We start from the raw sequence: 17,960 nt of genomic DNA on the forward strand, positions 1-17,960 counted from the left end.
TAAAAGACCCCTGACCACTCGAAACAGCTCCGCTGGACGGCTCCCAGCAGACGCAATGGTGGCAGAAAAGAAAAGTTTCTTCTTTGCCCGCACTGCCATGGAGTAGGCCTTCAAATAGGCTCTAGCCCGTGTTCGGTCAGACTTGCTCCAAGTCTTCCGCCAACGTCGCTCTAGTCCCCGTCTTATTTGTTTCATCGCCGCCAGCTCCCTGGTAAACCAAGGAGCTGGTTTGGCTCCACTCCGTGAGAGGGGACGCTCCGGGGCAATCGTGTCCACCGCCCTGGCCATTTCCCCATTCCAGAGGTCAACCAGGGCTTCGACAAAGTCACCTGCCAAGGTGACAGGAAAATCCCCAAGAGCCATCAGGAAACCATCCGGATCCATCAGTCTCCTGGGGCGGACCATCCTAATCGGTCCCCCACCCCTACAGAGGTTCTGAGTCCCAGTGAGTCTAAACCCAACCAGGTAGTGATCTGTCCATGACAACGGTACTACAGAGAGTTCCTCCACACCAAGATCACCATCATCCCAACCCACACAGAAAACAAGGTCCAAAGTGTGGCCAGTGGCATGAGTGGGGCCAGATAATACTTGGGACAGACCCATGGTTGTCATGGAGGCCATGAAATCCTGAGCCATTCCCGACAGAGCAGTCTCGGCGTGGATGTTGAAGTCACCCAATATCACAAGCCATGGGGACTCCAACACCAACCCCGAGACCACCCCGGCTAGCTCAGGAAGGGAGACTGTTGAGCAGCGGAGTGGGCAGTACACCAAGAGAATCCCTATTCTGTCCCAGCCACACAACCTCAAATATACACATTCGAATCCTGAAGACTGTGGGAGAGGGCACCTGGTCAGGGAGATGGTATCATGATAGATCACTGCAACTCCACCTCCCCGTCCCCAAGGTCTTGCCTGCTGTTGCACGGAGAAACCTGGCGGGCAAAGCTGGGAGAGATTAACCCCCCCAGCTTCATCCAACCAGGTCTCCGTGATACAAGCCAGGTCGGCGTGCTCATCCAGGATCAAATCTTGAATGGCCGTTGTTTTACCATTCACCAACCTGGCATTCACAAGCAGCATTTTCAACCCAGGGGAACTGTCACCACAGCTGTCCAGACTATTTGAATGGGGAGACAGTTTGGGGGCAACCAACACCCTATTATGCTTCCATCTCCCCCGATGACATAACTATCTCCCCACTCTGTATCTCCCTTTCCCCTCCTTCCCCTCTCCTCGCCCTTCCAATCCCCTCCTCTCTTCCTTCTTCCGTGCCCACTCCAGCCCTTCCTCTTCCCTCCCCCCAGTCAGTTTTACCTAACCTAAGCATGATTGCACAGGAGTAAATCCCACTTAACTCAATAAACATGCAAATGGTCAAACCTGTACTTCTCCTCCCCTCCCCCTCCTGCCTGCTCCATCCCCCTCCTCCCCTCTGCCCTCCCTCCCCTCCCTCCTACAATCCCCATCCTGTGTGGTGAGTTTCACCTATCTTAAGCATGATTGCAGGGCAGTAAATCCCACTGAACTCAATAAGCATGCAAATGATCAATCCATTCTCAGCAAACTTGCACAGGATCTCATTTCTTACCTCCCGGATTAAAAAGCAGAGAAATTCACTAATAGGCAAAAAACCTTGCAGTTTAAGAATGTACCTATAGCCCACAGATATTTCTATAAAACTTTAAAAAGCAGGGAAATTGGGCAGCTATAGTGAATGCACCAGGGAAGCAGGAGACCTGACCTCCTCTCTGAGATACTGGACTGCCCTACAAATTTGTCAAAATACAAACATAATTTGGGTTGGTCTTTCACAGTCCAATCCACTTCCTGTGTAGCTTGGAAGAATTTGATAACATGTGCCTCTATTTCCATTTGGTAATTTTTATAATACCATAAAAAGAGATGGAATTTTCCAACAAGGAGCTGAATTGTTGGCTGTCAGAATCTAATTTTCTCCCATCTTGTTTACTGCTTTTGGTCATATACCGGCCACAAGACTATCATCATACCAAATCCACACAAAAAAAAACCCAACAAAAGTTTACTGTATTTGTTTCTGTCATACTTTTGTCAACATATAGGCCAATACTAACCATGTCTACTGAGAAGTCAGGTCTATTGAGTTAAATGGGACTTACTCCCTCACAAGTGGATTTACATTGCAGCCTTAACCACTGTTCTTCATTTTGTCACCCACAATCCCTCAACAACTCACATATCAAATTGTCAAAAATTATTCTAGCAAAGTGCTGATCGGGAAGCAAAAGTCACCTCAAGGTTCTGGCTGTCAGTCGCAACACTCCTTCAAGGTTAGATTTGTTGGGTATTTGTTGGGTATTTTAGCAAAAAAAACCTTTGCTTTCATTTTTCCCTCTAACTGTTGTTGGTTATTGCACACAGCCACTCTATCAAAAGAAACATCTGTATTCCATGAGGAAAGCAGAGCAAGTGAGCCAATGTACCGTCATGATAAAGCCTTTGGAAAATGCTTTGTGAAAGAAACTAGATTTATACCTTGCATACATGTAACATAGGGCTGTATTTAGGTTGCAAGTTAAAAGTTTTTTGTCTTTCATGTCAAATACCTCATCTACAGTTTTGGACAAATACACAATAAAATGGAAATCTATTTCAAGATAAAATGAAAGCCAAGACATGCACAAAATTGATTACCTGGAGGAAAGGCACTCCTGTTCTTTCAATTGCTATCACACCTACTGTCTGGTTTACTTCAAGGTCAAGAATCAAGATTTCTCTTGGGTAGAGTAACAACATGTAGTTTCGTTTGGAAGGCAGGTAGGATAGCTGAAGGCAGTCGTTCAGTGTTACTGATTCAGCACTAGACATAGCATAAACAAGCCCACTTAAAATACATTTAATTGCAAATCGAGTTTTTTTTTCAAAACAGTTCAAACAACCAAAATACAATCATGACAAAATTAAACAGCTATGTATAATCAAACTTTGCAAAGAGCTGCCAAGGCCATTTATATTCTACTCTATTCAGTAATTGATAATACAACCATAAAATACCCTTCAGAACAGCAAATCCGTAACATTAGTTTCTATGGAAAGTAGTACACTTTTTAGACATTGCTTGGGGGGGGGAAGAGGAAGATTTGCCTAGGCCAAAATATGATGACTTTTTCATTAATTGATTAGAAGTATTGGATGGCTAGTGAGAACCATTTTATAAGTTTATTTAAATATACCCCTAGGTTTTAAGTATATGCCTAATCACGTACATTGTGACAAATGCGCCTTGGAAAACATTTGGATGACACAGATATACACAACCAGAATTGGTTGCAATTGCCTGTCAAGTTTAGATTCTGTATTAAACCCAGGCTTGCTACCATCAAGATACTATTTTTTTCACATCCTTGTAGTTTTTGACCGTACAGGAATACCCCGCATTAATGTACACAATGGATCTATTTTTTTTTTTTCAATAATTTTTATTCAAATTTTCATAAAACATACAAGACGAAATCATAAAACATTCAAAGACAAAAAACAAAATCAAAAATAGTTAAACAAAAAAAATAAAATAAAAATAAAAATAAAAAATAAAAAATAAAGAGTAAAATATTGACTTCCCATTTGTCAAAGATCAGATCAGTTATAAGTCTATAATATATAACAATCCTGTCTCTTAAGTCATATTATAAAATCACTTTCCTCCAATAGTTATCTTACTTAATCATCAAATCTCATAAACATTACTTTATTCTTTCCACAAAAAGTCAAAGAGAGGTTTCAATTCTTTAAGAAATATATCTATCAATTTTTTTTTCCAGATAAGCATATCGATTAATCCATCTCATTACTAATTATGATAATCTTATTGTCATAACCATAGTCAAAATAAACATTTCAATTAATCCATCACATCAGAATCTGTTAGGTTCAGCAATCTCAGTAGCCATTGTTCTACCATCCCCATTAGTTCCATTTTCCATCTTCCATCTTCAGTAGTCTTGTTAAGTCCAGTAATTTCAGTATCCAATCTTCCATTATCAGTATTCCATAATAATCTTGCTGTCAAAGCCATAGTCATATAGTAAGAGTCTGATGGGAATTACCTCTATCCCAAATATTTTCTTGCCATCCATTCTAAATAGGTTGCTGAAATACTGCTGTAAAATCATATCTGTTCTTTTTTTCAAAATACACTGGGTCATCTCTTGAAAGTTTTTCCATTGTCACATGGCTGCAGTTAATTCCATAGATTTTCTCTATATTGGGCTCCATCACGTCATTCCAGTCCAGAAGATTATCCATGCCATTGATAACTTTATCTCTAGAATCTTCATTAATTTCTTCAGAGATAACATTGAGTTCCAAACAATAGATTTTATTTCTAAAGTCCATAAACTCCAAATCTTTTTCCTGTTCCACGTTTGTTCCAATTTCCGGGGTCTCCTCTCTCACAGGGACCCCTATTCCAGTCTCCAGGGTCTCCTCTCTCACAGGGACCCCTGTTCCAGTCTCCAGGGTCTCCTCTCTCACAAGGACCCCTATGTCTTTAATCTCCTGTGTCTCCAAACAATAGATTTTATTTCTAAAGTCCATAGACTCCAAATCTTTTTCCTGTTCCACGTTTGTTCCAATCTCCGGGGTCTCCTCTCTCACAGGGACCCCTTCCAGGGTCACCTCTCTCACAGGGACCCCTATATCTTTAATCTCCTGCGTCATTTTACTCAATTCAATTTTCAACTCCTTACAACCCTGTCGCAGGTTTTGTTTCGTTATCTCAATCTCATCCATTATTTTCTGAAACATAGTTATTTCCAGATTCTCAGCCACTTTCTTAATTGCCATTTTAAAAGAAAAATATAGGAAAACCACTTCTTATTTCAGCAACAATTGGGTTAATACTCCAAACTTGGTGACATCACAGTATAAACAGAGCAGACAGCCTTATCTCTCCATAGTTAAGTAAACAAAATGCAGTTCCCAGGATCGAAACAATTAATGGCAGTCGTCAGAAAACAGATTCGTCAAAATAAAATAGACCAAAAAGAGAGTAGTCTCAGACAATATAATATTCTTCAAAATAAAAATCTGGAATAGAAATCCCTCTTCTGTGTATATCTTTAGAATGCAAATCCAGGACAGCTTTTTGCAACAAAAACAGAGATAAGCTATTAATTAGTGCGTAGCAGAGAGAAGTTATGGCTCCCCAGTGAGATGTCAAAAACCGATCAATCTGGCAAATCTCTTTTAAACAGCAACAATTTAAGTCAAGTAAAAGAAAAATATAGAAAGAAGGGTGCTTGCCTGTTAGTGCGTTCTCTCTTAGAAGATAAGGTGAACGTTCGCTTTATCAGATAGAGCTTGCTGTTGAAAATCCGTCCCACCTTCGTCGGCTGGACCTCGTCCCATAAATTAATGAGATCTGGTCGCCCCAACAAAAATAGGCTTTGAGGTTAATCTCTTCGTTTCTCCCTACCCGGGAGAAGTTTAATCAGTCAAAAAAAAAGAAAAAACTGACTGATATATCTGAATAAGCTTCTTTTGAGGCAGGAGCCCGTCTCAAAAGCAGGCACAGGCTAAGTCACCCTTCCCGGAAGTCCGTACACAATGGATCTAGAGTGAGTACGTAAACTGAAAATGTACTTAAAGTGAAGCACTACCTTTTTTCACTTGCGTCGCCACTGTGCTACCTCTCCTACACACGGAGCCTCAAAGCCCCGTGCTAAAGCCTCTGCTGCTGCGCTGCTGCACCTCCCAGCTGATTCGCAGTCGCGCCTCCCAGCTGATTCACGGTCGCATGATCGCATCTCTTTCCACCCCCCCACGCACCGAAAGAAAAGGCCACAACCAAAGGTTAAGTGTCCGTTCTTGTGAAGTGAGCGTACGTAAACAGGGGAATGGTGCTACTGTAAGTATGTCCGTACTCGCGAGTGTCCTTAAAGTGAAGGTCCGTATAGCGGGGTATTCCTGTATTAACCCCACCTCTCCTGTCCTATACCCTCTGTAAGCAGGAATCGGAGGAGAGAACAGGTTTCTCATATGAGCATTAGTAATTAACTGGTTGGTATTAGCAAGAGAAAAACAAATTCACCACCATTCTATCTGTATTCTTATATCTGTACTTCAGTCTTCCCAGTTTAACCCTACCTATATGTCACCCATTTATAGCAATTTAAGGAGGGCATGGAGCAGGACAAGCGCTTACATCTGTCTAATCATATTTAAAAGCTCCAATTCAGAAAAAAGTTAATCATACTTGTCCCCTGAAACTTGGGTCAGATCCATAATACTTAAGGGGAGATGCAAGACATCACTAAAAATACTTTATCAATATTAAGTAATAAAGAAATTGCAGCTGCCATGCCATTTTCATTTTTGACAATTTGAGGGTCCTACCATCTGAAATGTAAATAGTTATAGGTTTTTTATGCCCTTCCAGTTGTCATAAGAAGATCACGTTTCACAAAGAATTGCAAAATGAGATGCCATCAAGGCTTTTGTTTGAAATGTAAAGCTCTCATTAAAGTATTGATCTTCCCAACATTAACATCTTGCATTCAGCACTTATTCACAATATAGTCTGATGAATTGGTTCACACAGTTACTTACAAATTTACAGGTATTCAGGATGTAAAAAGAAACAAAGAAGGAAAATTGTGCCATATGCAGGTTAACATAAATTGTTTGCAGGAAATAAAATAGCAAAATGCAATGATCAAGTTTAATAGCTGGTAATATTAAAAAACTTCACGAGAGACATTTTCTTTTTCTACTCCACAAATACAAAGTAAGCCAGCAGAAAGTTCCCAGACCCACAAAAGTGCCATACATTTTAAACAGGGCTTTGTATAACGGAGGTTTCTAGCAGACTATGGAATTAAGAAGTCATTAGGAATTTCCTCCCTGTGATCATGCACATATTCCGCACAATCATGCAGAAATATCTCCATGGGTGAAGAAATAGTTCAGTTCTGCAGCAGTTTTCAGAAGCTTGTTTTTGTTGATGCTGCTACAATCACAAAAAAGCAAACAAATAAAAAAATACTGGGTACTACCTAGTCCACCTTTAAATGCTTTTATTGCATTTGAGGAATTAAAATTTGTAGGCCTCAAACTTTGATTCAGTATGAAAGGGATAATGGGAAGAATGAAGTTGAAACATATTGTAAAGGTATGTTACGAGGATATGTTACACAGTTGACGCCCAACCTTCTAACCACAAATAGATAAACATGTGTGCATAGTAGTAGCTAAAGACATTTGTGTAATAAGGAAACTGTGTCTGTGTAGCGAGAGGAAGTTCTGGTTACTAAGAAGTAGGATGCTGCTGCCTGGGTGTTCTTTTGAAAGTTCCTGTAAGTATGTGCTGAACATTACATGAGGCAGAGAACTTTGGACTTGCATGTTGTTTTCATGCTTTTCTTAATTTCTCTCCAAGCAGCTGATTTCAACAAAATGCCTCTGGCAAGATCTGATTCAAGCATAACATGAAGCTCTGTTTCTTCCACACATACTCTGGGCAGCTTAAAATGCCAACTGTCATGTACTATCATTCCTATAGCAGAGATTCAGGATACTGTCTTATTTAGGATCCACTTTTTGTGAACTTGCCCATGAATTTTAATGCCTGAAAATGTGGGTAACAGTTTGTAGACTATTCAAAACTAACAGTTTCATGTAAGTCCAGCTGGCTTATTTGTCGGCCAAGAACATAAAAAAGCTCTCAGTGGCACCTCCAATTGGCAAAAATATATAGAACAATCTGAGTAACTGACAATTTTCTGTCCTGTAATGGTAGTCCAAAATCTGGAGGTGCCTTCCCTTCCCTATTAGTAAAGGTAACCCGATTATCATTTTTCAGGGTTAAAATGTACTCATTGCTCCCTTTTGGGCAGAATCCAATGTTGCACAAGCAGACTTACATTCATAAGTGGGACACCTTCCTCTCCTCCCCCTCCCAGTCTCCATCATGCCTCCAAAACCTACTCCAGATGGCACCCTAACTTGCTGAAGCAGATTTTGAAGTGCACAGGAGCGGCAGAGAAGAGGAGAGGAAGGTGAAGTCCTGTTGCGCAAGCAGAAGTCCTTTCCATTTGTGCATAGACAGCATTGGAGACAACCCTTGGTTGCAAAAATGAAAAAGCAAAGAAATGTTTTTGAAGGGCAGACTACTTAACTTACAAAGGGAAAATTAATAAGTAACTGTCTGTACATGGAAAAACAACACCTTCAAGGAAATGTCTCATTCTGAAAGTCTCACATTTCATAGCCATATGTAGCTTGAAATCATAAGAACATAAGAAGAGCCTGCTGGATCAGGCCAGTGGCCCATCTAGTCCAGCATCCTGTTCTCACAGTGGCCAACCAGGTGCCTGGGGGAAGCCCGCAATCAACACTGATAGCAATCCCAGGTCACAAGGGCAAAAAAAATAATAATGTTCTTACAAGGAGTCAAGAATGTGACCGGGTAAGCTACTACACTATAGCCAAATCAACTAATGTGTCTTACAGTATTGGTATTATCTAGGTTTATCCATACAGAACAAGTCTTGTGAACACAGGAGAAAACATGACCTTAAGACTTACCTTGGTTTTTCATTAGTGATGAGAATTTTTACTTTGTCCAGGGCCTTCTTAGCCCCTGCAGCAGATACCAGCTTGTTATGAACAGGACTAGAACGAGGGCTGGAAATGTAAACCTTTTTCCCTGAACTGATAGGAGCCTTGGAAGGAGAGAAGTCCGAAATGAACACTATCCCCTCACTTGTAAGCACTGCACCAAGAAAAGACAGTGATTATAGCAGAATATGAGGAGCAATTTGATGATAGCATTTCACTTTTCAATGCACCTTTGGAGCTAGAAGTGGTAACAAAGTTTATGAATGTTGAAATAGTTGGCAAACGGATAAAACGAATATCCTTGAAGAAAAGAGCAACAGGTGGCCAATTTTAATTTGAGGCCACATAAGTTTAACCATTAAGTCTGTAATAAAAAACAATAGTGTAGGTTTATTAGCAGACAAGTTTACGCTTCTATATTAGTTCAGCACCATGACCTACATACAGCTCTACAGTGTTACCCCAAAGCAGCCTCCTCCAAGCCTGTGCCTTGCCGATGTTTTAGACTACGACTTCCATCACCCCTGACCATTGGCCTTGCTTGCCGGGACTATGGGTAGCCATTGTCCAAAGCATCTGGAGGGCATTAGGCTGGGAAAGGATGCCCAAAGGATGCCTCTCTCAATGCAGCATAATCCTTTCAGAATCCCCAACTGTTCTTACCTAAGTAATGCAGATGAAACTCTTACATGCAATACTTTTATAACCTTTGGACTGCAATCCTATGCAGCTCACTTGAAAGGAAGTTCTAGTGAATTTAACAGAACTCTCTCTGCCGTGCACATACATGCACATGTAACATACAAACTATATCTTCATTTCTAATTTTTACACAACAGAAATTAAGGGACAGGGTAACCACAGACCAGTTTATTAGAGGAAGTGTTCATACAAATGGCCAATTTTAAAAAAAACTAATAGGAACTCAAGCAGAACAACCCAAGGCCCTCATTTGCCATGCTGGAAGGTGGTTGGATGAGACTGAGTTACTCCTTTGCCTACTTCTGCCGGCTGCGCTGGGCTCTGCTGCCACAGAGGTCTCTGATCAAGCCACTGAAAGAATAGGTGGGTGGAAGCTACTGCTAGTGGTATCTCCACCAGTGATAGCCAGCATAACCGCCAGGCATTTTAACAGCATTTGAATAACATGTGTCTTTAATTTGCTTATTGGTTTTTATGGGTTTTAATGGTTTAAATTTGTATACTTATTTTTAATGTTTTTAATTGTTGTAAACCACCCAGAGAGCTTCGGCTATGGAGCGTTATATAAATGCAATAAATAAATAAATTGCTGCCACAACCCCCAGTATGTGGCACTTCAGCGAAGGGAAGGGAGAGCTGGATCCTAAGCTAGCAAGTTGTGCCAAGAGGCCCAATCACAGGCCTACCCACTGCATCAGCTTGGAGCTTGTGCATTAAACATGCAGTCTTTTCCTGCAGCCATCTTTCTTCCCTGGTTGGAATTAAGCAGCATGCACTCTGGATGTAGTAATGGTTCTGCTACCCATTTAAGCCCCAACGCTGCCTGCCGTAAGCGAGGACTGCACCCTAATTAAGATTTGAACTGAAACACTTTATTTCCATAACCTTGCAAACAACTCCAGATGACCTAACCAAGTGAGCCAACTCACACACTAAGAAATCTTTTGCAACTGCTTTCTCTACATTGTAACCTACAGCACGCCTGGTCAGGAAGAAGAGAACCTCTGAGTTTAGTCATGAATAGAGTCAGACCTGTATTTCACCTTGTTTTTTCTGCACCATGCTGCTGGCATCAGTCCCCACTCATAGATTAAAGGCAAAACCGTTCCAAATGGCATAAGCAAGTTGTACATGCATTGTAGTATACACTTTCACTCCCTCCAACTTTAACTTGAGACACAATTTGTTATCCACTACTGTTTTAATTAATGATTTCACTTCAAGGTCTCATATGATCACTTCAGATTCTTTTCCCCCCCACAAGCTACCTCTACAATTTCACATAGAAGGTTAATTAAACTATCCTATGTTGTTCTATCTCAGTTCTCATATTACATTTCTCTGCCTTTGTGCCACATATTATGATCTAACACCAAGCTTTTGTACAACAGCAATGTTTACTCCTGTAATATAAAAAGAGAATATATACTTTTCTAATACATTACTCACATGTTAAATTTGAAGGATCAAAGGGGTCAAATGAAAAAGAAAGTATGTTTTCTGCATAACTTTTCTTCCAGAGTTTGGTGCCAGTATCTGCATTCCATAGCACAATGTAATTTGGTGGATGAACTGCAAGTAGAAGGTCTCGAGAGGCATCCTGACTCCATAGCCACTGCATGTCTGAAAAAGTTACAAATTAAAAGAAAAAAACAGAAAATTCAGAAAACTCCAAAGCTGGCATTATTTGGATTGTGTATTGGGCCCAATAGGGACCGCAAGTCAAAAGAACTGGTTCACATGATATTGCTACCCAGGAAGTCATTAAATAACTCAATGATATTTCACTGAATAGATGGTATGATCAAGTATGGCACATTGCCCTCTGCATAAGTTACTAACGTTACCCAGGGTCAAAGTAAACAAGATCCCTTTTTTGCCATTTGGTTTAATTGTATTGATTTTACAAATCCACCAGAACATGGGAGGTGCCCACCACCAGATTACATGAGACAATGGATTTTGTAGTTTTGTAGACCTGCTCTGTTAAATTTGCATAGTTTAGAACTATTATTATTATTATTATTTTAGCCTGCATTCCCTTTAGAGAATTGTAAATCCTGTAAGACTATTTATCTCATTTTTTTCCTTTTTTACCTATACATGTTTTCTGCCTTATTTTTCTCTCTAGCCTCTTTCTTTTTTCTTTGTCTTTTATTTGTACTGGCCTTTGGACCTGTTTGATTATGATTATTTGAAAATTTTCAATACAAATCTAGTAAATAAAAAGGGGTGAAAGATTAAAACAGTCAGTCAGTCAGCCTTGAAACTGATAACAGCTCCCTTTTTCATCTTCTAGGTTTCTGAGAAAGAATCCAAAATATGACATAATTGAAACATAAAGCAAGATGTTACTCATGTGAAACTCCTGTGTATTAAAGAAACAAACTACTGATTTCTAATATGCTGCTTAAAGAATAAAAAGAAATATGTGACACAGGCATTAAGTGGAAAATCACCAATATTTTCTGTTACCTTTTACTCTGTGAAGAATAAACCTCTCAGGTATAGGCGGCGGGGGGGGGGGGAAGGAAAGACACCAGAATTGCTGAACACCATCTTACAAGTAACAGGAGCCATTCAGCCAGCAGCTCTTTCCTCAAACACATGGTGCAAGAGTTCACACAGCCCAGCCTTGCTGTCAACCCTTACCAACATATCTGGCACGAGGACATCCCAGAGCATTCGTAAGTGATGGAACACAACACTTGACCACGGGCAGAGCTTGGCATAAAGGTGGCATGAAGCCAGCAAGGACTAGCAGTTAAGGAATCTTTAACCAAGCTCACATATATGGCTGGGTGTAAGTATAAATGACATCTTCTGTTTGTTAACTGGGGAGGAGGGGGGAGAATGGCAAAGAAACTAGTTTGAAAATAAAAATGGACAACATAGACACTATAACAATACGACATTAACTTTGTATTTTGAGCGATTATCCAAGCAGGTGGCCCGTTAAGCATGCACAACTGCTTCCACATGTGTACAGAGACTTCTTATTCTTCAACTACAACACCTTGTGCAGCACAAAATGCAGTGCCCAAAGGTCCTCCAGCTTTCATAGTAGTTTGTCAGAGGATGCAGGGAACTATGAATGAAAACAGTTCTCAGAAGTGTTGCTGCTCACAGAGCTGGACCATTTACTGTACCTTACTTTTAGAACAAACTAGGGAAAAAAGGTTCCTTGCATTTAAAATATATTAAATAAGGTAGTTATGTTAGTTGCAGAACATTTGTGATTTTTCAACAAAGAAACATCTAGGAGCCCATGAATTATGTTCAGGTTTGGTTGTTGTTGTTAGATGCCTTCAAGTCGATTACGACTTATGGCAACCTTATGAATCCTTTGGATGTACTCATAGGGTTTTCATAGTAAAAGGTATTCAGAGGTGGTTTACAGCACCTGGTATTTCAAGGTGGTCTCCCAACCAAGTACTAACCAGACCTGACTCTGCTTAGCTTCCAAGATCAGACGAGATTGGGCTTGTTCAGGGTTGTCATGTAGCGAACAATTATTTCTACTAGTGAGCAGATTATAGTAAAAGTGTGCCTAAGCACATGCAGCGTTCCGTTACTTTTCCACTGAACAAGCACAATTAACCTGCTTGCCCTCACCTTGCCACTCAACATTAAGAGAAAGGATCCACAGAACAAACTGCAGAATTTTAAGTCCCTGCATATTACATTTTTAGACAGGGCTATCAATGGCTACTAGCCATGATGGCTGTGCTCTGCCACCCTAGTCAGAGGCAGCATGCTTCTGAAAACCAGTTGCCGGAAGCCTCAGGAGGGGAGAGTGTTCTTGCACTCGGGTCCTGCTTGCGGGCTTCCCCCAGGCACCTGGTTGGCCACTGTGAGAACAGGATGCTGGACTAGATGGGCCACGGGCCTGATCCGGCAGGCTCTTCTTATGTTCTTATGTTCCCCAGCAAATATTCCATATATTAGGGGCAGGCAAGCTTGCATAAACTACATGTCTTACTAGAAACCAGAGTATCACCCAAAATGATGGCATGGCAGAGCCAATTAAAGTCCTGTGAGCCATACATGAGGGACCTGCATATATAGGTATAAATGCGAGTTATTCCAGAATAAAGGATTCTAACCTGTGATGTGGTTTTTCTGGAAAAAAATTGAAATGTAAGATTTGCTGGAAATTGTTCTTGATTCCCCCCCCCCCATGTATAAGTTTTTTCTAGAATTAGGCAATTTCATAGAGTAATTTGCATCAAGCAAATTTTCTGATGCCCCACTAATTTAGCAGTTGCCTACAAATACATTCTGAGTTCTGCTTCTTCAGTAAGAAAAGCAGGATAACAGCTTGATCCTACGAATATTTATTCAGTTACTCAAGTAACTGTATATACGATTGTAGCCTTAGAAGTTTTAAAAAACAAAACAAAGCAAAACAGAGGTATTATGTGGCTTATTGCTATTAGGAACTCAGTGTTTCTGCCAGTACCCTATATCAGAATAATCTGTATTATTCTTATTCTTATTACAGGCATACCCCACTTAAAGTCGCTTCACTTAAAGTCGGCTCGCTATAAAGTACATGCTCCATACTCCACCATACCCCACTTTAACATACGCGCTTCGCAATAACGGACACTTAATGGCATGACACCGCTGCCATCTAGTGGCAATTGCAGTGCAGTACATGCATAGATAATTGCTTCACTTTAAGTACACTTTCACTTTACATACACGCTCCGGTCCCATTGCGTATGTTAAAGCGGGGTATGCCTGTATTGCATTTGTATACCGCCCCATAGCCAAAGCTCTCTGGGCGGTTTACAACAATTCAAAACATTAAAAACAAATATACAAATTTAAAAACACATTTTTTAAAAAGCAATTTAAAAACACATGCTAAAATGCCTGGGAGAAGAGGAAAGTCTTGACCTGGTGCCGAAAAGATAACAGTGTTGGCATCAGGTGCACCTCGTCAGGGAAATCATTCCATAGTTTGGGGGCCACCACTGAGAAGGCCCTCTCCCTTGTTGCCAGACTCCCAGCTTCCCTCCGAGTAGGCATCCAAAGGCGGGCCTTGGATGTTGAGCGCAGTGTACGGGTGGGTTCGTGTCGGGAGAGGCGTTCCATCAGTTTTTGCGGTCCTAAGCCGTGTAAGGCTTTAAAGGTTAAAACCAGGACCTTGAATCGAGCTCAGAAACATACAGGCAGCCAATGCAAGACGGCCAGAATCAGTCTTACATGTTTGAACCATCTGGTCCCTGTTACCAATCTGGCAGCTGCATTTTGCACAAGCTGCAGTTTCCGAACCGTTGAAAATTAGATTTTTTTTTCATTTTACAGAAAATATGGCAGAATAGGTTTTTATTTTGATGTAACTTGTATTGTTTTGATGTTTGCCAACCTGGGCTACTTTGGGGAAAAGGGCAAGATATAAATGTATTAATAATAAATGGGTGCAAATCTTATTTCTTTGCCCATTGGCCAGCAATAAAAATATTTGAATTTAGGTTTATTAGATGTGAACATCACTGCCGTCTAAGACAGACCTGAAGCAATTTGCAGTGCAACATATGTCTACTCAAACCTAAGCGCTACATCAGAGGTTGCCAAAGTTTTGGGGCCAGTGGACACATTTGGAATTTTGAGAAAGTAACGTGGGGGCCAACCACAAAATGGCTGCAGTGGGATGTGTGGTTCAACACAAGTTGGCTGCCACATCTGAAAGGGGTGGAGGGAGAGATAGACAAGACTACAAAATGATGTAGGTATTCCGACATCAGCCACTTCCACCGAGGAGAGGAGGCGCCTATATCATCCACCACTAGGGATGGGGGAGAAATTAGATTCAGTTTGCATTTCAAGCTTTCAAGTCCACATTTTCCAAAACAATATGAGAACCAAAACACAGCCATCCTTTGAAATTCACCCTTACCTGAATTTTGCAATGCCATGCACTGACCGAACAATGTTTACAAAAATGCATATGTTGGGGAAAGTGTGCATAAAAAAAATGTATATATGAGTGAAAACAGCACACAAAAATGCATTTATATGACATGAAATGGCTTGCAAAAATGTGTCCATCAGTCAAAACTGCCTACAAAAATGTGTTTGAGGATAAATTCACATTAAAACACTGGAGAATTTTCATGAGGATTTTTCTTAAAAATTACAAATTGCTGCATAAATGTGGAGAACTGAATTTAAGACTGAATAACTGAGAAACTGAGAGAACCGAAATGGGCAGGTCGTTCCATCCCTATTCACCACCATTCTCTCAAGCAAACAGAAGCTCTTTGCACCTCTCCTTTGTTCACAACAGGGATGGCATGTCCAATCCTGGCATCCTGAAATATGGGAGTGTTTAAAAGGATGTGTTCAATGTCCTGAAACAATGTATTTTTCCTTATCTCACTTCATTGTTTTATCTCATCGTTCTTACTTTAAAGTGCTGAAACAAAAAAAAAAGTTTATTCCTTAGCTCTAGTAGGGGAATCTAAAATTAATAAGTGAAAATGACATCCAAGAAAAAATGAACTATGAGGAGAATGAATAATTACTGGAAGGGGATTACAATGCCTCCATTTTGATGTTGCCAAGAATTGATGAATGCAAGAAAGATTACTTTTAATATCCAAGTAGCTTATAGATTACAGAAATAACTACTAGAGAAAAATCAAACTAAATGATAGGAAAACCTTCCCAGAGTTTAAGCACCTCAATATCAGTCAAAATTATTCAGCACCGAGTGATTAAGTTATGCATTGTAACCATATCCTTTCCAATTCATCACAAGAAGCAATCAACATAGATTGCACCTAACTTCACCAGCATTTTAAGCAATGCAGTAAAGGAGAAAATCTTTGGGTCATTATAGTCATGAAACATTTTAAGAGACAACATAGAAAGTAAACTGTCAATTATTCATGGAAGCCCATGTTGGAAATTTAATTTCAACAAGATGCTATGAATTTTACTTCAGGAATAAAAGGCATCATCTATAGCTGCGATAATGGGAATGTGACTAGCACTAGACACAGCAGGAGACTCACAGTTTCCTGGAAAATGGGGTGCGGAGAGCAGAACACCACAAGAGAGCTGAGAGACATGAGAGGGCATTAACATTATCATCATTTATTTATACAGCACCATCAGATACACATGGCATTGTACATAAAATTAAACAATAAAAAAACAAGTTCCTGTCCCAAAAGGCATACAATCTAAATAGCAGGGAAACATTTTGAGAGAGAATATGCAGAATACAATCTTTTATTTTTACTCAAGATGTCATTATTCCCTACTTAAAGGAGAATCCATATACATACACACCTTTAACTGAAGGATATTAAATTGAGTAATTTATGCCATTTGTGAATGAAAACCTGGCAGAGTGACCATAAATATTAGACTTTGTAACCAAATCTGCACTAGATTAGTTACATGACACCAAAAGACTGAAGGAAGAACTAGAGAAGACATGAACCCAGACTTTTTACAAGTGCTCAGAACACTGCTGTGGTAGAGTCATAGTTCAGTGGTTGACAGAAGACGCATAATCTCATAACAGAATTGACAGCCAGCCCATCTGAGATGCACAGATGCATTAAAAAAACAGAGTAAATAGGGCTGCATATTGACCAATAGTGTTATCGTTTTTGTTGTCTCTCCCTCTCCACCCACCCCTCTTTTCTCCCATACAGGAACATATTTCTGTATGAACAGGCTACAATTCTATGCAATAGTCTCATCATTTGGAACTTCTATCACATACTGCATCAATTCAAAATAGCTTTTTAAACAAATGAATGCAATTCTGATAGTTTAGTCATGTGTAATAAGTTTTATATGTGGACTGCTCTTCCCGGAAGGAATTTTGTTCTTAAAATCCCATTCACTGATAATTTTATGAGGATGGTGCTGGGGGTCGAAAAGGGGAAATAGTCAACCAACAGCTACTGCTCCAAGTAACAGCTACTATATTCTCCCCCACCCCACCCCCAAGCATGGCCAATCGCCCAAATTTGCCAAAACATGTCCTTTAAGTCTTAATCAACAAACATTGTCTAATGTTTAATGCCAAGATTAATGTGAGTTTTAAAAGGCTCTTTGGGCCCTCAGTGGAAGAGCACTGAGAATTCCTGTATGTCCTTAAAATTTTCTTAAAGCAACACTCATTGACAAGCAAAAAATCTTGATCTGGCTTTGCTTTACACCTTTTAATTTAATTAATTTATGTTTATTTTTTTGTATGTCAGTCTGTATCATCATCAGTCTTTTCCATTATTGGTGTGTTGGCATCATTAAGAGATTGCTTAGAAGGGTCTTAGGCTCTTTTCAGGGTACCTATTATTTTCCATATGGAAGAAAGACCCTAAAATCTTCTCTCCCCCCAAAAAAATTGTGACAAGGCTGATTACCCAAGTTTGAGTGTTATTATGGTTGGTTGGTGATGTCAGTCTACTGCTATACAACAGGCACCACAAACTGAAATGCAGCTACTGAGCTAATTCATTGTTGCCTAGCAACTGAGTGGCCTGTTCCAGAGGTTGAACTGCTAACATGTTTAGGGTAGCCCTGAACAATGGAGCATTGTTTGCCAAATGTAAAAAACTGGAAAGTCATTATAGGCCCAGCTCTGCAGGTTTTACTGCATTACACTTAGAATTCCACAGAAT

The 17,960-nt window shown here is 40.1% G+C and overlaps 1 protein-coding gene across 6 annotated transcripts in view; it reads right to left on the reverse strand.

The window, feature by feature from the left end:
- Positions 1-17,960, reverse strand: part of WDR11 (WD repeat domain 11) — a 100,712-nt gene that overhangs the window by 66,954 nt on the left and 15,798 nt on the right. For 5 of the 6 annotated variants that reach the window (XM_061635822.1, XM_061635824.1, XM_061635819.1 and 2 more), the window contains 3 exons: positions 10,756-10,929; positions 8,572-8,758; positions 2,680-2,845 (listed from right to left, as the gene is read on the reverse strand). In XM_061635822.1, the coding sequence (XP_061491806.1) occupies positions 2,680-2,845; positions 8,572-8,758; positions 10,756-10,929 (527 nt within the window). The remainder of the gene's footprint in view (positions 1-2,679; positions 2,846-8,571; positions 8,759-10,755; positions 10,930-17,960) is intronic. The other variant, XM_061635823.1, reaches the window with a different exon arrangement.

This window comes from Rhineura floridana, chromosome 7 (genome assembly GCF_030035675.1).
Source record: "Rhineura floridana isolate rRhiFlo1 chromosome 7, rRhiFlo1.hap2, whole genome shotgun sequence".
Taxonomy (NCBI): Eukaryota; Metazoa; Chordata; class Lepidosauria; order Squamata; family Rhineuridae; genus Rhineura; species Rhineura floridana.